This window comes from Vulpes vulpes, chromosome 11 (genome assembly GCF_048418805.1).
Source record: "Vulpes vulpes isolate BD-2025 chromosome 11, VulVul3, whole genome shotgun sequence".
NCBI lineage: Eukaryota > Metazoa > Chordata > Mammalia > Carnivora > Canidae > Vulpes > Vulpes vulpes.
In genome coordinates this window covers 12358719-12378887 of record NC_132790.1, presented here as the reverse complement: position 1 = coordinate 12378887, position 20169 = coordinate 12358719, and the positions used below count along the sequence as shown (strand labels likewise).

Here is a 20169-nt window from a genome sequence, read left to right as displayed (position 1 = left end):
CCTGTCATCATTGTGTCATTGTCTCCTAGCACACTGCCCGGCACAATGCCAGATACTTAATAAATGTTGAATGAATGAATGCACTCATTAAGAGAGAGAGAGAGAGAGAGAGAGAGAGATTAAATATTGGGGGAGGGGAGTGGTATATAGGAGAACTGAAGAAGTCAAAGACCTGAGGGAATTAAATATAAAGATGAAAGAGAGAAGGCAGGGAGAGGGGAGAGAGATAGGAAGATGGCCATGCAGACAGACTCTGGGGAGAGAACTGGAACTGGTAGAGGAGAAACATATCACGAAAATACACTGAGGCAACCATACAGAGGGGAGACTCTGGAAAGAACGAGTCTCTTCTTTTTTAATAGGTTTGAAGCATTTTTCTTGACAGTATTTATCATATATTCTCTTGCACTCCTTAACAGTCTGTGTACAGCCTATGTAGCCCTATCTCCCACACAGACCTGCAGCTTGAGGAAGCTTCTAAAGAATTTTATAGTTTTCATGTTCTAAATAGCACCTAGCAGAATGCTCTGCACATAGTGGGTGCTCAGTAAACACTTGTCAAATGAACTAAAGAGTGAGTCAAGGGTCGCCTGGGTGGTGCAGACAGTTAAGCACCCATCTTTCGGTTTCAGCTCGGGTTGTGATCTCGGGGTCTTGAGATCGAGCCACATGTAGGGCTATTCCTGAAAGTTTCTTTGATATTTAGAATTTGTCAGACTGCTTTATATCATTATCTCTCAGAAATTAAGGCTGCTTTTATTACTGAATTCAGAAAAACTGCATTTTATTAAATTTTTTTTTTTTAATTTATTTATGATAGTCACACAGAGAGAGAGAGAGAAGCAGAGACACAGGCAGAGGGAGAAGCAGGCTCCATGCACCGGGAGCCCGATGTGGGATTCGATCCCGGGTCTCCAGGATCGTGCCCTGGGCCAAAGGCAGGCGCCAAACCGCTGCGCCACCCAGGGATCCCGAAAAACTGCATTTTAGAAACAGCACGTAACAGCTCTAAGCACTTAACAGTTCTAAGCATTTTCACAAATCCAGTTCAAGCCCATTTTTTATGGTTTATTTCAGCGGTTTAAAATCTTTCTCCTTTTTTTTTTTTTTTAAGATTTATTTATTTATTTATGAGAGACACACACTGAGAGAGAGAAGCAGAGACACAGGCAGAGGGAGAAGCAGGCTCCATGCAGGGAGCCCAATGTGGGACTGGATCCTGGGATCACGACCTGAGCCAAAGGCAGATGCTCAACCACTGAGCCACCCAGGCTCTGTCCCTCTCCTCCCTTCCTTTTTCCTTTTTCTTCCCTTCCATCCTTCCTCCTTTTCTCTCTTCCTCCCCCCCCCCCCCCCCCCCCCCCCCCCCCCCCGCCTTCTTTTGCCCCAGGGTTCTAGAGAGGGCCTTCAGGTCAGAGTAGAAGGTGACAGAACTGCCTAGTTGGGGATGTCAGGCCTTGGGGGACACCTCCACTTCATTAAGAGCATTCTGCTTTTATTTGCATAATATTTCCTTTTTTTAAGTTTTAATTTAAATTCGTCAGTTAACATAGTGTTATATTAGTTTCAGGTGTACAATATAGTGATTCAACACCTCCATACATCACCAGGTACTCTTTACAAGTCCACTCCTTAATCCCCCCAGTCCCCCCTGGTAACCATGAGTTTGTTTGCATAATATTTCTCTTGAACGTTTTAAAATGCTGGTTGAGAGGCAACACGGTAGACTGGGAACAGTAATAAAAAAGCTCTTAAAGAACTGGTAGCCAATTATTCCCAGCTTTTCAACAGCTCTTAGCAGATCTTTAGAGGCTGCTCATTTTCATCCTGAGTAGTGACCTGACACAGGACAGGGGTAATGACTGGAGTCCTATTCCTCATCCAACCCCTTTACCAGCCTTTCCTTCTTACATTCCATGATCATAACTGTAATAGTCACCAGCAGGTGTATCTGCTAAGAGCCATTCAAAAGTATTTAATTTTAGAAAGGAATTTCTGGGAATTCTGCTCAAGATATGGAGTTTCTTTACATCTGCATTTTTGAATTAGAAAATAATCCTATCTTCTTTTTTTTAAAGATTTTATTTATTTATGAGACACACACACACACACACACACACAGAGGCAGAGACATAGGCAGAGGGAGAAGCAGGCTCCATGCAGGGAGCCTGACGTTGGAACTCGATCCTGGGAGACTCCAGGATCACACCCTGAGCCAGAGGCTCAACCGCTAAGCCACCCAGGCATCCCAATAAGCCTCTCTTCCTAAACAAGATCAAAAGTGCAAGGTATAGTTGCACTTTATCAGGAGACAGGGCAGGTGGGGAGGAGGAGCTGAGCCCTAACATGAGGCTCAACTGTTATTTCGCTTCTCTGAGGATGAAGGTTAAGGAGAGCATGAGGTAATTTGTAGAGAAGGCAATTTCCAGGCCAGCAGTGGTGAGCACCAGAGATCCTAGATGAAGAGGCGGGTGTTCTCACAGTTGGGTTGAGCCCATTGATGGGACATCTCACCTGGTGCTTATAAGGTTAGACAGGTGGGCAGGCAGTGGCATCTAGGTCTGTCAAGGGAGATCCTCAGCTACTAGACTAGTGGACTAGTGGTTAGGGGCAGAGCTTTGGGCCCTGAGACTGGAAAGACCTAAACAGGGTTTTAGTTCTTCCATAGTTAATTGGGGGGCACTATCAGCTTACTGGTGTGGGTACCTAAAAAGGAGACCAAAATTCTCATCCTACAAACTGAGGAACATGGGAAAAGTGCTCGTTGGAACTTGAGAGCAAGAACTCCATTTAGAATAGAGGAAGACACCTTGCACCAGAATAACTCAGAATAACTCAGAAGCACTAGGATCCATGTCATGGGTCATCAAACTGGGAGAGAATGATTCTGGTGGAGGGATCATGGGTCAAGATGCAAGCAAGGGCAAAGTCAGGTAAAATAAGGCAGGGGTAGAGTATTGAGAAAAGTCAAAGGTATGCTGTAAATTAGGTCGTTTTCTTTCCCCCCACAACAGATAATGGTCCTACATTCCTGAACCTAAACACAAGAGCTAAGTAATTCTATTGGTTGTTTAAATCTGGCAAAATAATTTGAACTCTAAGAAATGCAGCTTACTAATAATCTTTGACATGGATTGTAAACAGAGAAGGGAGTTGCTATAAACATAGCAAGCTCATTCTTTTTGTGCATATTTTTAGTTAAGTAAACTGATGGTCTTTGGTTACCTCCTTACATTTTATTTTAGAATCCTGTCAGGTGCTGGGGTTGGTGTTTAGAGGTATGCATTCCAAATACAGGTTAATAAGAGATTTGGGCTCTTAGCCTTATAAAGACCTGGGAAGACAGCTGAAAGAAAGTGAAAGAACTGGGAGGTATGAAGAGTATTTTGAGTTTTATTTGTCAGATAATAATTCTTTGATACAAAATCTTTTATTTTGATTTGTCAGTACTGAGAGTTTGCTTTAATTCGAAGGTACAAATAATCGAAAGGTTGCTTTTGGCAATCTGAAGCATGGATCCTAAGGATGCCTATATATTTTGGTCAAGCTTTTTAAGACCATAAAGAAATTTAAAGGTCATCAAAATTAACTTTTGGCAATTTTACAATTGAGGTGAATGGGGCCTGGAAATGTTAATGTGACTTGCTTAATGCCGGGGCCTGAATGGCTGCGCCAGGTTTAGAAGCTATGAGATGGATTTCTAGTCCACTGCTCTTACCATGCCTATCCCCCACCTCAGATTACTCCCCAAGGCTTTAAAACAACTTTAATCTGAATTTGTTCTAATTTTGAAATCAGTTTATTATTTCTTATGAGAATTTATCACGGGCATTTCAGTGATGCCTTTGACAATTTTTTCATGCCCTTCTCCAAAAAGCTCAAAGTGTATCCACAAAGTTTCCTACTTTAATCTTTGGTAGTGAGGAGTTCTTTTTTCCTTTTTTTTTTTTTAAAGATTGTATTTATTTTTTTTGACAGAGAGCACAAGCACGGGGAGCAGCAGGCAGAGGGAGGGAGAAGGCTCTCTGCTGAGCAAGGAGCCTGATTCAATCTGGGGCTCTCAGTTCAGGGCTCAATCCCGGGACTCTGGGATTATGACCTGAGGCAAAGGCAGATATTTAGTCAATGAAACCACCCAGGCGCTGTGGTAGTGACACATTCTGTGCATATCATTTAAAACATGTATTTGTTGAGTTGTGTTGAAATGATACTTAAAAAAGCACAAAAGCTTCCATTGTCATGGTGGAAAAAGGACACCATAGATTTTTATCTTTTAAGGAAAGCATTTGGGTAATCAGTTTGAAAACTCTATTAAATATTTTTCCCTTTGTCCAAGAGACAGAAAAGAAGGGGGAATTCTGGTCCTTTATTCATCTTGGTCCAATGCTTGTGCTAATTTCTCAGCGATTTCTGGGATCCCTGGGATCCCTGGGTGGCGCAGCGGTTTGGCGCCTGCCTTTGGCCCAGGGCGTGATCCTGGAGACCCGGGATCGAATCCCACGTCGGGCTCCCGGTGCATGGAGCCTGCTTCTCCCTCTGCCTGTGTCTCTGCCTCTCTCTCTCTGTGACTATCATAAATAAATAAAAATTAAAAAAAAAATTTCTCAGCGATTTCTGCTACGTCTGTGAACTATGGCCATATGCGGAGAAGGTCTGTTTTAGGTCATGGCTGTGGGCAGAGATTAATTGGTGAAAAATGGGCCTGTTTGTGGGATTTACCACACAGTAAGGTTTCTCATCTCCCTGGAAAAATGTGGAATTAGCTCTTTGAGAAATGCAGGCCTGTCATGAGGCTGAAGGGAGAGTTTCGGCGGAGTTTGGAGGCAGTTAGGATTGGTCGGATTCCAGGGCCGCCTCTTCGGCGCAGCGAAGTCCTCACTTTCAAGGCAGCGGTTCCATGTTGCCGGTTCCCCCAGCAAGTCCCAGAGAGCATCTGACTCTGGCTCCTCGGGTGGCCCGGCCTCTCCCAACTGGGCCAGGTCTCGGGGGGGCTTCCGAGGCTCCCACCCTCCCTCTCTAGATCAACGTGCTGTTACCGTGACAAAGACTCGCGCGTGCAGCGACGTTGGGACGCGTCCTCTCGGGGCTTGTTGGGGGAGACGCCGGGGTGGGCCGGGGTGGGGGTCGGGGGTGCGCAGGGCGCGGCGTGGAGCGGGGCGCGCGGCGGAGGTTCCTGGAGCTCCGCAGCTCCGCAGCTCGGCGGTGCGGCCCCGGGGGCTCGGGCGAGCAGCCCACGTGCACGCTCGTCGCCGGGAGCCGCGGCCGAGCCCCGGAGGTCCACGTCGCCGCCGAGCGCGGGGCCGGCTCCCGGGGGCCCACCCTGCACCGGGATGGGGCTAGCCGCGGCTGCCCCCCACCTCCCCCTTGACTCAGTTTCCCAGCTGAGCACGCCCCTGGGGTGGGGACCCCGCCGGCGCCGTCCTGCCCGCGCGCCCCGGGGGTGACCCGAGCGCCGTCCTGCCCGTGGCTCGACTCACCCGCGCGGGAGCCTGCGCGCCGGGGGGCCCCGGGGGCCGGGCTGGGCCGGTGCGCGCTGCGCGGCCGGCGGGGACCCTGCTCGCCCCCGGGGCGGCGGGACGGGGCGCGGGCGCGCGCGGGCGGGCGGCGGGAGGCGGGAGGGGCGCGCGCCGCCCGGGGCAGGCTCGGGGGAGGAGCGCCCGCCCGCGCGCCCAACGGACCAGGCTGGGGCCGGGAGGGGACGGCCGCGGCCCGCGGAGCTGGGAGGGACGCCGCGTCTGCAGCCGCCGGGACGCGCCCGGGGACCCCGAGGGGCGCCTTCCGCCCGCGCCCCGCGCCCCGCGCCCCGCGCCCCGCGCCGGCATGTGGCCGAGCCCGCCGCTCCTCCGGCCGCGCGGCGGGGACCCCGGGCCGCGGCGGCGGGGGCAGCCCTGAGGCGCTCGGAGCCGGGGGGCGCCCGGCGCGCGGGGGGCGGGGGCCGGGGGGCCCGGTCCGAGCAGGGGCGCGCGGAGCCCCGCGGCGGGACGAGCGGGAGCCGGGGCCATGCGGTGCCCGCCGGCGGCGGACGGGGCCGGCTCGCCCCCCGAGGGCCCGAGGAACGGCTACGTGAAGGGCTGCGTGAGCCCCCTGCGCCAGGACCCCCCGCGCGGCTTCTTGTTCCACCTCTGCCGCCTGTGCAACGTGGAGCTGCCGCCGCCGCCGCCCGCCTCCCGCCTCGGCCGGGCGCGCGTCCCGCTGGGCGCCTTGGCCGCCTTTGTCCTGGCGCTGCTGCTGGGCGCGGGGCCCGGGGGCTGGGGCGCCGGGGCGGCGCGGCTGCGGGCCCTGCTGAGCGTGTGCTCGCACAGCCTCAGCCCCCTGTTCAGCATCGCCTGCGCCTTCTTCTTCCTCACCTGCTTCCTGACCCGGAGCAAGCGCGGCGCCGGGCCGGGCGGCGGCGGCGCGTGGTGGCTGCTGGCGCTGCCCGCCTGCTGCTACCTGGGGGACCCGCTGCTGTGGCGCGCGTGGGCGTGGGCGTGGGCGTGGGCGCCGGGCCCCGCGGGGGCCCCGGCCGCGGCGCGGCTGTGCTCGGCGCTGAGCTGCGTGGGCCTGCTGACCCTGGCGCGCCCCGCGGGGCTCGGCCACCGCGCGCTGCTGCTGCCCTTCTCCGGCTGCGTCTGGTGGGTGTCGTTCACCGGGCTCGGGTCGCTGCCCGCCGCGCTGCGGCCGCTGCTCGCCTGCCTGGTGGGGGTCGCCGGCTGCCTGCTGGCCCTGGGCCTCGAGCACTTCTTTCCGGTCCGGGAGGCTCCGCGCGCCGCCCGCTCGGCCGGGGCGGCCGACGACAAAGTGCCTGTGATCAGACCCCGCAGGAGGTCCAGCTGCGTGTCGTTCGGGGAGACTCCGGCCGGGCGCTCCGGCGGCTGCAAGATGTTCAGGAGACCGTCGCTGCCTTGCATCTCCCGGGAACAGGTACGGCTCACGGCCGAGGATGCGCGATGCGCGCGGCCCCGGCGCCCCTGCGCCCCTGCGCCCCTGCGCCCAGCCCGAATGCGGGCGCCTGGGAGCGCGCTCGCCTCCAGGGTGCTTGGGGGACCGGGGTGCGGTGTCCTGGAAAGAGTCTCTGCACGACAAGGAGGCGCTTGAAACATTCAAAAGCACCTTTTTTTGGGGGGGGTCTTGGAACAGAAATGCAATAGCGCACTGATCATATTGCACTTTTTAAAAGACTTTTCTCATCCCGGTACACGAGTTCTCAGGATTGAAGTGAGTTGTTGGCGGTTTAATACATCGACGGCTGCCCCTTTGGCATAGACTGATGTAGGTCTTTTTTGGTGCTATTTAGCTGTCCCGCTACAATGGTGCTGTCCCCCCCAACCCGTTAGATTGAACATGTACATGTGTGTGTGTGTGTGTGTGTGTGTGTGAGTGCGGTTTCATTCTTGATAATCGAGAGGAAGAATTTGACATCATACAATGAACACCGATGAGCTTTGGAACTGAGGATTAGTGTAGATGAAAAGATTGTTGGAAATAACTTTTAAGGGATTGTCTCGCCCCCCCCCCCCCCCCCCATCTCAGTAGTATATAGGCCATTCTAATTTTTTACAGAGTAACTCATGGTCGTGTGTATTTGTTGCATAACTGGGAGAATGTTGTAACACTTTAACCTTTAAACTTGGTAATGTCTGGAAAGATGCCAAAAGCATTTCCCCCCTTCTCCCCCCCCTTTTTTTCCCCTGTAGATTTACACGTTTTTGTTTTTTATTTTATTTATTTATTTTTATGATAGTCACACACACACACAGAGAGAGAGAGAGAGAGAGAGAGAGAGAGGCAGAGACACAGGCAGAGGGAGAAGCAGGCTCCATGCACCGGGAGCCCGACGTGGGATTCGATCCTGGGTCTCCAGGATCGCGCCCTGGGCCAAAGGCAGGCGCTAAACCTCTGCACCACCCAGGGATCCCATGTTTTTGTTTTTTAAAGGAATTGAAATTACCGTCAGGGAAGAGTCTGTCTTTATGTGGTTTGGGGAAATCTTGTTCTACATCATCAAGAAATCAGCAAAAAGTTGCTATTCATTTAACATTTGCTAGGTGTGAAACGTTACATATATTGTCCCAAATACAGAAGCCCTGCTTGGCAGACGACAACCTCAATTTAGAGATGAGTAAATTGAGGCGTAGAGAGGTTACCCACCTTCACACATCCAGTTAGTGGCGGTGCAGGGATTTGAACCTAAACCTTTCCATTTTCTGTGCTGTTTTCTAAGCAACTAAAAGAATGAGGGTAGAGGTTTTTAACTAGGAGAGTGGGAGTCTATACCATTGGTTTTCAGACTTTTTGATTGATGACGTGTTTTACACTGGAACCCAGTGTATCTGAAACAAAAGTTTCTTGTTCTTGCTACATCTGATGCTCTCAATGTATTATCTTCAAGCTAGCTACATTGATTTTATGTTTAACACTGATCCTGTAGTGTTCCAATGAGACCACACTTTGCTTCTTGGAAAGTTTTCTCCGGGGCTGCTTTTGTGGTCTGTAGTTATTTTGGCCAGGGCTAGAAAGAATTGTTCAAAAAAATGTTACGCCTTTTGTTTTCTAAGTTTACAGCCAGTGATACTAGACAATGCTTAGAAAAATGTGTGTCAGGAGAAAAACTGTTGTGAGAAGATTTACAGCAGAGCAGAGTAATACCAGCGCTTTTCATAGACTAGAATGGCATTTGGTTTGATTATTTGTGAATAGATTGCATTTTTTTTAACACCGGAAAAGTGTTTTAGCAATCTCATCACATTTGCAGGCAAATTTCCTGTATTTAACAGTATTGCACTTTAATGTATTTTAAATGTAATCTGGCGGCCTAGTCATTATGGCTCTTCAATTGTAAATTGAGAATTCCTGGTTCTTAATCCTAGTCTGGTGCTCTTTAACCGCAAGCTTTTCCAGCCTTCAGCTAGGTGCAGTGGTGTTTGTTACTGCTAGGTTGCTCCATTTATTATCTGTATTAGAGGAAAATACAATTTCACCTTTAAAAAGGACAGATTTTCTTATTTCAAGAAAACACGTTATACTATGAATAGGAACATTTTTGGGATCTTAACTATATGATGTTATTCTGAGGATTTATACATGTTATTTAACATGCAGTGTCATAAAATAATAGTATTATGGCATTGCTGGGAGTTACTAGATATTTTTAACTTAACAGAGATTGTAATAACACACAAACACACATTTTTACTTATGCCAAATTCCTGAAGTTTAACAGTGGGTCTGTGGTTTTGTTTGCAGGTTGATTATGCTAAAGATATTAAGGGGAAACCAGTACTTTTTTTTTTTTTAATTTTTATTTATTTATGATAGTCACAGAGAGAGAGAGAGCGAGGCAGAGACATAGGCAGAGGGAGAAGCAGGCTCCATGCACCGGGAGCCTGATGTGGGATTCGATCCCGGGTCTCCAGGATCGCGCCCTGGGCCAAAGGCAGGCGCCAAACCACTGCGCCACCCAGGGATCCCGGAAACCAGTACTTTTATGGAAGTAAAAGATCAAGAGATTTCCTAATTCTCTCTTTATTTATTTATGATAGTCACACAGAGAGAGAGAGGCAGAGACACAGGCAGAGGGAGAAGCAGACTCCATGCACTGGGAGCCCGACGCGGGATTCGATCCCGGGTCTCCAGGATCGCGCCCTGGGCCAAAGGCAGGTGCCAAACCGCTGCGCCACCCAGGGATCCCAGATTTCCTAATTTTCTAAGTGCTGAACTGTGTATATGACAATTGTGAAGCTACCTTCTTGTTTCAGAAAGTTAAGGAAGACAAAAAAGATTTTGGGTAGAACTTGGTACAGGGAGAAAAAATGTCCTGAATTCATAGGCAGAGGGTCAAGAGTAAAGTCTTGCCTCTGCTGTATGATCTTGGAAGAGTTTTAGTGAGTGAGCCTTTCTGAGTCTCAGGATCCTGTCCACTTAGGGCATCCCAGTACATTGATTCTATAATAATTTTCAATTCTAGAATCCATTTCTTTGAGTAAGTTATAGATACAAATATAACTAAAACATCACAAATGAGTAGTTCTTGAAACTTAAATGCTGAACGTTGATACTGCTAAGCTATAGTTTTTCACTGGAAAAGATGAACCGAATACTCTATTTTTCGAATAAGAACTTCTAAAAAGCGTATGTGGATTCATTTTTGGATTGATAATAAAATTGCTATACTTTCATTTCCTTAAGAATTTAAATATTTTTATGAACATCTTTGAAAAACGACTGATAATTCGTATTAGTATAAACGTATTTAGTTGTGTCAGAGTGGATTTAAACTATTAAGTTTTAGGATAAGTATGATGTTGAAAAATAAGGGCATGTGTTTGCAAGACACTTGATTTTCATAATGAGATTGGTGGTATTTGATGTAAAAGCTTTGTATTTGTCAGTTCTTAGCGAAGGGTTTTTGTCATTTTCCTGCAAAGCATTTAGAGATTTAAAGTTTAAATCTAGTTACTACTGGTGGGTTAATGGGAAGAAGCACTCAGTTTGTAGTACACTTGCCAGCAGTCAGATGAAACTAATAGAAAGCTAAAAGAGAAAAAAATCAGTTGTCTACGTAGAAGCATTGACCAGAGTTTAACAAACTACATATCTACACCATTTTAATTGTGTATTGTACAATGTAGATTTCGGCTTTTCAACCAGATTCTTTGTGTGTGATAGACTAGGTAAGGACAAGGTTTTGAGAGGTGTAAGTTAGTGTGTGAGAAATTTTTCTATACCTAAAATGCTAAGTGCTTTCTAAATGGTTAGGTAAATATTTAAAAATTCTGTGGCCTTAAAGCCCATAAATATTATTTAAAGTGTTAATTTTATTTGAAAAAGATACACACATGTAAGATGGAGGCTTTTAAAAAAGAGTTTAAAGTTTAAGTGATTGTTTGCCCTGTTAAGGAATTTGCAAGGCAAACCCCGCTATGAATTTCTTTAATAATACCTTAGTATTTGTGAAATTTATTTTATGGCTTTAAAGAGTGTTTTAGTCTAATTTCATGTTAATATTTTTGTAGCAAACTATCAACCTAGGTAATTATTTTATGTTCTATTTTGTAAACATTGTATGTACTCTGGCATCAGAGTTATCTTTCAAAAACACAGATTTAATCAGATCACTCACTCTTCAAAATCTCTTGGGTTTTTCATTGTTCACAGGATAAAGTTCATGCTCTTGACCCTTGCTTGCAAAGGTCCTTTATAACCTGCTTTTTAAAAGCCTTTTGCTTGTTTTGTTTTTTAAAAAGCCATCCGGGGACTTATGGAACCCCTTCCTCACCTCCATCCTTGGTTCTAGCTCTTTGAGGACTGCTTATTGTTATTGACTTGTAGATTTTTTTTTCTCCCGCTTTTACCATTCACACAGGTTGAAATCTCCTTTAAGAAACAAATAAGGTTAAGAATCTTTAGAAAGTACAGTGATACTCAAATTAATGTGTATGCTGAGGACAAAGCACCATTATAGCAGAGTTGGCCATATTTAAAAATAAAAGGTGAAAAAAAAAGGTGAGAGATCATGTGAAATGGTGATGATGTGAGATAGAATATTTTCATTATATCATATGAAATAGTAACATCCCCATAGTTTATGTTTTCCCACACTGAGTGAAAGGTAAGTTGGGTCACCCAGGAGTAAAACTGTATAAAGTTTGTTTTCAAAACTGCTTCAAAAGTCCTCTGACTTTTTATCCTCCTCTGAAGGAGGCCCTAATCTTTTTCCTTCCCACTGGGTTGCTGTGTTAGCCCATTTCCCTCACACATTGTCCTGCCTTCTATACCCCATCCAAAGCAAGAACAAACTATACTTGCCTAAATTTTCAAGATTAATATAAGTATGTTTATGTAGTTATAGAAGATGAGAGAGATTTAGAATTTATCTAATTGAAACACCATTTTATAGAAAGGAAAGAAATCCAACTGCAGAGAGATAATATCGTGTCTAGGTTATGCTGTGAATTATTGGGATACAGGGATTAGAGCCTAGATCTTGATTCCTAGTCCTGCTATATTTCCTATAAAGAGCATGTGCGCCTGCAGTCATAGTTTTCCAAAAACTGCTTTTAATTTTGCCAGTTATCTGCAATTATGTGATAAATGATATCCTTGGTAAAAAGGGGCAGTAGGGAGTGGGGAGTAACGGGAGAGAGAAGAGAGAGAGAGATAGGAGAGACTCTTGATCGTCCTGTTCATGATGACCTTGAAAACATACTTGGTACCTGATGTGGTTGTTTCAGGGTGACTTATCAGGATGCAGCTGGTCTCAAACTCAAGTGCCCTCAGAGTCCAGCTACATAACACGTTTATGTTATATTTTGCGGAAGGAGGGGAGGGTTAAGAAGAATGGGAAGTGAACTGACTATTGCCTCCTTTGCCTCAGGGCCTTCAATCTGAACAAAACAAACTGAACAACTGTGTTAGCCAAGCAAAACTTGAGGCCAGCTGAGTTCTGAGTCATTTCTGACAGTTTATGACATTGTTCACCTTATTATATACAAGTTAATCCACGTTTATTTAAGTGATTGTTAAAAGCTTGTTCCTAGAACTAGGGGCAGAGGAATGTATTTCCCACTGTCTTTTTCTTTTATAACCTAGAACTTTCCCTTCTGTATTGATACCTAGCAGGTATTTTATTTTTGTAAGATAAAGATCTTCTTTACCCCCCCTTCCATCAGTTAGAGTATATTGTTTGACTACTTCTTCCTTATGTTTCATACAACTTGCATTCAGTGTATTTTACATTTATTTAGTTGGCGTTTATTTTATTTTCTTTTTTAAGATTTTATTTATTTATTCATGAGAAACACAGAGAGAAGCAGAGACACAGGCAGAGGGAGAAGCAGGCTAAACCGCTGAGCCACCCAGGGATCCCCATGTATGGCATTTTTCATTTACAAATTTAAACGCTAACTAAAGGGGATCCCTGGGTGGCTCAGTGGTTTAGCGCCTGCCTTTGGCCCAGGGTGTGATCCTGGAGTCCAGGGGTTGAGTCCCACGTCGTCGTGCTCCCTGCATGGAGCCTGCTTCTCCCTCTGCCTGTGTCTCTGCTTCTCTCCCTGTCTCTATGTCTATCATGAATAAATAAATAAATAAATAAATAAATAAATAAATAAATAAATCTTAAAAAAAAAAAAGAAAAATGCCATACATGAAAGACTATACATGTGTATAGTTTTATTTGGTTTAAAGAAGAAAATAAAACCAAAGTCATCTACTCACCACTCATTTTCTTAGAAGTTCCCTGCATAACCTATTTTGCATCTCCTTCTCCCTGTGCCAGAGGCAACACATCTATCCTGATTTCTTTTTTTGCTATTCATTCCCTTGCTTATCTTTATAATTATAATCCTCATGAATGTATTTCTAAGTAAATAATGTGTTGTTAGTATTGCCTATGTCTGAACTTTAAGTAAATAGTATCACGCTCTAAGAATGCTTCCATAACGTTTTTTTCCTGGTGTTTTCTTTTTTTCTTTTCTTTTCTTTTTTTTTTAATATTTATTTATTCATGAGACACACACAGAGAGAGGCAGAGACACAGGCAGAGGGAGAAGCAGGCTCCAAGCAGGGAGCCCCATGTGGGACTCGATCCCGGGTCTCCAGGATCATGCCCTGGATCAAAGGCAGGTGCCCAGCTGCTGAGCCACCTGGACGTCCCTTTCTGGTGTTTTCTGAAATTCTTCCATGTTGATTTGGATAGTTGTAGTTATTTTTTCAGCACTATCTAGTATTTCATTGTGTGGCCATAGTAAAATTTATTCATCCATTCCACTGTTCATAAACCCTTGGGTGCCTTTCAGTTTTTTCTATTATGTACAATGCTGCTATGAAAATTCTAGTAAATGTCTCCTGGTGCATATGCGCATCTAGAAGCAGAATTGCTGAGTTGCAAGTTATGTTCGCATTCAGCTTTACTAGACAGATAATGGCACCACAAAGATGTCCCTGTTCTAATCCTGGGAATTTGTGAATTTGTTTTTATTTTATTTTATTTTATTTTATTTTGTTTTATTTTGTATTTGTGAATTTGTTACTTTACATGGCAAAGGGGGCTTCACAGATGAGATTAAGTGAAGGGCCTTGAGATGGGGAGATCAACCAGGATTATCTGAGTGGGCCCAGTGTAATCACAAGGGCACTTGAAAAGTGAAAGAGGGAGACAGAAGAGATGACACAAAGAGAGGTGATAGTGGCAGTAGGGTTGGAGTGATACAGTGTGAGAAAGACTCACTCAACCCACCCTTGGCTTTGAAATGGGAGAGGGCCAGGAGCCAAGGAAAGCAGCTACCCTCTGGAAGCTGGAAAAGACAAGGAAGTGGATTTCCCCCTAGAGCTCCCGGAAGGGAATGAAGCCCTGCCAACACCTTGATGTTAGCTCAGTCAGACCAGTCCTGACACATAGAACGGTAAGATAATAAACTTGTGTTGCTTTATACCACTGAATTTTTAGTTATTTATTAAAGGAATGTATTTGCATTAATTGCTGTAACAGTTTGCATGGGTTGCTTTAACAAAGTACCACAGACCGGGTGGCCTAAACCACAGAAATCCATTGTCTCTGTTCTGGAGCCCAGGAGTCCAAGAACAAGGTGTTGCCAGGGTTGATTTCTTTGCAAGGGCTTTTGAGGGAGAAGCTGTTCCATGCCTGATTCCCAGCTTCTGGAGTTTTGCTGGCAATCTTAGCTATTTTTTGGATTGTAGATGCATCACGTCTCTCTTGTCTTCCCCTTCATGTGGCACTTTCTCTGTGTGTCTTCACGTTGTTTTCCCTCTGTGCCTTTGTGTCCCAATATCCTCTTTTTTGTATGGGCCTTGGTCCTATGGGATGAGGGCCCACCCTAATGACCTCATTTTAATTTAATTACCTATAAATATTGCTTTAGTTGAATCTCAAGAGTTTTGGTGTGTAGTATTGTTATTGTTCAGCCCTAAGCATTTCCTGATTTTCATTTTCCTTTTGACTAGTAAGTTGTTTAGAAATAATAATAATTTCTAATAATGCAGGTTTTCTAGATACTTTATTGTTGTTCTCTGATATAATTGCCTGGTGGGCAAAGAATATGGCCTAACATGATTGGTTTTCATGTGCCTGAAAATAATACATCTTTTTCAACTTTTAGGTACAATATTTGTGAGGTCTCTGGTAGGTAAAAGTTATAAAATGTTCTTGTCACACTTTTTTTTTGGTCCTTAGTCACTTTTTATATTTATTTATTTATTTATTTATTTAGATTTTATTTGTTTATTCATGAAAGACACAGAGAGGCAGAGACATAGGCAGAGGGAAAAGCAGGCTCCACGCAGGAAGCCTGATGTGGGACTCGATCCCAGGACCCCAGGATCTCGACCTGAGCCAAAGGCAGATGCTCAACCAACTGAGCCACCCAGATGCCCCCTTCGTGACTTTTTAAAAAATCATCCTGACCTATCAGTAACTGGAGAGAATATGAAAAATTTTACTTTACTGGTGGATTTGTCAGTTTTCCTCCCTCATAGTTTGCGATTTGTTTCTCATGTTTATGAGTACTTAGAGAATAAACTTTTCAAATTGGATAGAATTACTTATCAAAGGAACAACAAAAAGGGCACATGAGAGAAAGCACCTTTCAAATGTCTGAGAAGTTAATGTAGGAAAGTGATGAAAAACTAATTTTATCAGGGTTAGCATATATTTGTAAATTGCCTTTTATATATACCAGGCCCTGGAGATACTAAGATGACAGGTGCAGGGTCTGTATTGCAAGGAGCTCAAACTCTATCTAATGAAGGGAGAAAATGTAAATAAATAATTACAATTCAATGTAGTAAGTGATATAGCAGAGGTATAAACATGGGAACGTTATGGAAGGAGCTAACTCTTCCAGGAGGAGAGTCAGAAAGCCTTCAGAAAGTAGTCACTCCGGGTGCTCGTCTTAAGTCTGTGAAGTAAGTATTGGGATCCTGTTTTGCAGCTGGACACTAAAGCAGAAAGGTGAATTAGCTAGCTCCAAATGACTTTGCTGGTACATAGAAAATACCATGCTAAGTGCCATTTTCAGTATAAAGAAACCCCTAAGAACTCTCTCAACAGAAACAACTACAGTTTTAAACATTTTATAGAATACCTTTTTTGTTGTTGTTTGTTTTTTAAAGATTTTATTTATTTATTCATGAGAGACACAGAGAGAGAGGCAGAGACACAGGTAGAGGGAGAAGCAGGCTCCACGCAGGGAGCCCGATGCGGGACTCGATCCCGGGACCACGGGATCACACCCTGAGTTGAAGGCAGGCGCACAGCTGCTCAGCCACCCAGGTGTCCCTATAGAATACCTTTTGATAGGAATCAGTGAGTAAGAAAATCGTAGATCCCCAAAAAAGAAGTGAAAGTAGTGTAGGAAACATTGCCCTCCTTCTAGATTCTTTGGCTGGTCTAAATAATTAAATTGACATAAAACAGATTAACAGGAGAAAAACAAATTTAATTTTGCATTTATGGGAGCCCCATACAAATATGAAACTCTAAGAAGTGACCAAAGCAGGAGTCTTTTTTATTCATTTTAGACAATGAAGCAATACATTTATGAAGAACTGACAAGACAAAGGGGTTTGGGCTTAGAGCAGTAAGTTAGTAAAGAAATAGCAAGATTTGTTTATACAGACTTCTTGGCTCTAATTTCTCTGTCTCTGCTGATGAGGATGCCTTCTACCCTCCTGGCACAAGGGGAGGTACCTTTCACGCTGGAGATTTTTGGGGGTAGGGGAAACAAAAGAGGGTTAGGGTGTCCTTCTTGCACCAACTGTTTCTCAAATACCTTTTATATTTTAATTTTTAATTTTTATTGAACTATAATTGACATACAATATTATATTCGTTTCAGGTAAACAACAGAGCAGTTTGACAAATTATATACCTTATGAAATGCTCACTATGATGAGTGTAGTGATCATCTATCACCATACAAAGTTATTACAGCATTATTGACTATCTTTCCTATGCTGTTCAGGTATCTTTAATTCATAGTAATCCGCATGCCAGCATATTTGGGGATGGCAAATTCTGCTCTGCTCCCCTTCAGTAAAAATTCTGAGAGGGAAGAGACATTAATTCCAGTATTCAATGGAAGAGTTTCTGACCATGCTGAGAGACTTTGAACATTTGCTTTTGTTAGATATGGCTAGACTCAAGACATAAAATCTAGAGTCTGTCCAAAGTCAGTAATCTAATAAGAAACCTCTGCGTAAGAGCTGAGACCCAGGAACGCCTGGGTGGCTCAGCGGTTGAGTGTCTGCCTTCAGCTCAGGTTTGTGATCCTGGGATCCAGGATCAAGTCCCACATTTGGCTCCCTGCATGGAGCCTGCTTCTCCTTCTGCCTATGTCTCTGCCTTTCTCTCTGTCTCTCATGAATGAATGAATGAATGAATGAATGAATGAATAAATAAATAAATAAATCTTTTAAAAAATTAAAAAAAAAAAAAGAGCTGAGACCCTAAAGTGCTACTCCCCCAGTGCCTGTCTTGACCTTGGCACAAGGGAGTTGAGGAGGAATAAAATATAGTAATGTCTAACAACAAGAGGGCCCTCATATAATTTTTTTTTTTTTTTGTAAGCTCTCTCCTCCATGTAGGGTTTGAAATCATGACCCTGAGATCAGTAGTTTCATGTTCTACCAAGTAAACCCATTAGGTGTTCCCCCATTACCCTCCCCCCCCTTATTTTTTTTTAAAATTGAAGTATAGTTGGCACACATTGTTAGTTTTACTTGTACAAACAACATAGTGACTGAATAACTCTTTATGTTATGCAGGGCTCACCGGAAGTGTAGCTGTCATCTGTCACTATTTAACACTATTATAATACCATTTACCATATTCCCTGTGCTCTTCCTTTATCCCTATGATTTACTCATTCCATAACTGGAAGCTTGTACCTTTCACTCCCTTTCATCTATTTTCCCTAGCCCATTATCCCCTCTTTTCTGGCAACTAGCAGTTCTCTGTCTTTATGTATCTGTTCCTTTTTATTTGTTCTTTAGATTACATGTGTGTAAGTGAAGTTATATGATATTCGTCTTTCTCTAATTTATTTCGTGCAGTACAACACCTTCTAGGTCCAACCATGTTGTCATCCCTTTATATGGCTGAGTAATATTCCATTGCACATATGTACCACATTTTCTTTATCTGTTCATCTGTCGATGGCTGCTTCCATATCTTGGCTATTGTAAATAATGCTGCAACAAACACAAATAATGCTGCAACAAACACGGGAATGCATATATCTTTTTTTTTTTAAGCTTCTTTTTAAAAAATATTTTATTTTTTTTAATCATGAGAGACAGAGAGAGAGAGAGGCAGAGACACAGGCAGGGAGAAGCAGGCTCCATGCAGGGAGCCTGACGTGGGACTCGATCCCGGGTCTCCAGGATCCGGCCCTGGGCTGAAGGCGGCACTAAACCGCTGAGCCACCCGGGCTGCCCACATATATCTATTTATTTATTTATTTATTTATTTATTTATTTATAATAAATTTATTTTTTATTGGTGTTCAATTTGCCAACATACAGACGCATATATCTTTTTTAAAAATACATCTTTTCAAGTTAGTGGGGTTTTTTGTTTGTTTTTTGGGTAAATACTCAGTAACGGAACTACTGGCTCTTACGGTATTTTTATTTTTAATTTTTTGAGGACCCTCCATACTGTTTTCCACAGTGGCTGTGCCAATTTATATTCCAGTTGACAGTGCATGAGGGTTCCTTTTTCTCTACATTTTCACCAACCATTGTTATTTCTTGCCTTTTTGATACTAGCCATTCTGGCAGATATTAAGTGGTATCTCCTTGTATATGTGTGTTTTTTTTTAAGATTTTATTTATTTATTCTTGAGAGACACAGAGATTATGCCCCGAGTCAAAGGCAGCCGCTCAACTGCTGAGCCACCCAGGCATCCCTCTCCTTGTGGTTTTGATTTGCATTTCCCTGATGATTAGAGATGCTGATGTACCTTTTCATGTATCTTTTGGCCATCTGTATGTCTTCCTTGGAAAAATGTTTATTCAGGTCATCTGTCCATTTTTAAATCAGATGGTTTGTGTTTTTGTTGTTGAGTTTTATAAATTCCTTAAATATTTTGGATATTAACACCTTCTCAGATATATTGTTTGCAAATATCTTCTTCCACTTTGTCGATTGCCATTTTGTTTTGTTGATTGCTTCCTTTGCTGTGCAAAAGCTTTTAATTTTGGGATAGTCTTTTTTTTTTTTTTTAATTTTGGGATAGTCTTGATAGTTTATTTTTACTTCTGTTTCCCTTGCTTTAAGGGACACGCCTAGAAAACTGTTGCTAAGGCTGGTGTCAGAGAGATTATTGGCTGTATTTTCTTCTAGGAGTTTTATAGTTTCAGGTCTCATGTTTAGGTCTTTCATCCATTTTGGGTTATTTTTGTATATGGTGTAAGAAAGTGGTCCAAATTTATTCTTCCACATACAGCTGTCTAGTTTTTTCAGCAGCATTTAGTGAAGAGACTTGTCTTGCCTCTTGGGTTGCAGATTGACCATTTAAAATGTGGATTTATTTCTCGGCTCTGTATTCGCCATAATTTATGTGTTTCTTTTTGTGTCAGTACCATACAGTTTTGATGGTGCCCCTGTTGAGGATTTTAATATCCATGTTCATCAGGGATATTTACCCGTAGCTTTTTGTTGTTGTGTCGTTTCGTTTTGTTTTTGTAGTGTCTTTGGGTTTGGCGTCAGGGTAAAGTTGGTCTTGCAGAATGTATTTGGAAGCTTTGCCTTTTCTTCTATTTTTTGTAATAGTTTTAGAGAATGAGTATTAACTCTTTTAAATGTTTGGTAGAGGGACACCTGGGTGGCTTAGCGATTGAGGGTCTGCCTTCAGCTCAGAACATGGTCTTGGAGACCTGGGATGAAGTCCCACATCTAGCTCCTGGCAAGGAGCCTGCTTCTCCCTCTGCCTGTGTCTTTGCCTCTCTCTGTGTGTCTCTCATGAATAAATAAATACAAATCTTTTTAAAAAAATGTTTGGTAGAATTCACCTGTGAACCCATCTGGTCCAGGACTTTGGTTTGTTGGGAGTTTTTTTTTTTTTTTTTTTGATCTTGAAAAAATTGAAAAAAGAGTGACAGATAAGAGATCAGAATACCACCTTCATTGCTGATAAAGCTTGTACTGGAGAATTTGCCTCATCAGTGCAG

The 20169-nt window shown here is 44.0% G+C and overlaps 1 protein-coding gene across 1 annotated transcript in view; it reads left to right on the top strand.

The window, feature by feature from the left end:
* Nucleotides 1-5857: 5857 nt before the first annotated feature.
* The window catches only part of PDE3B (phosphodiesterase 3B), a 167575-nt gene continuing 153263 nt past the window's right edge, over nt 5858-20169 (top strand). The window contains exon 1 of the mRNA XM_026008139.2: nt 5858-6903. Coding sequence (XP_025863924.2) covers nt 6001-6903 — 903 coding nt within the window. The 5' untranslated portion in view covers nt 5858-6000. The remainder of the gene's footprint in view (nt 6904-20169) is intronic.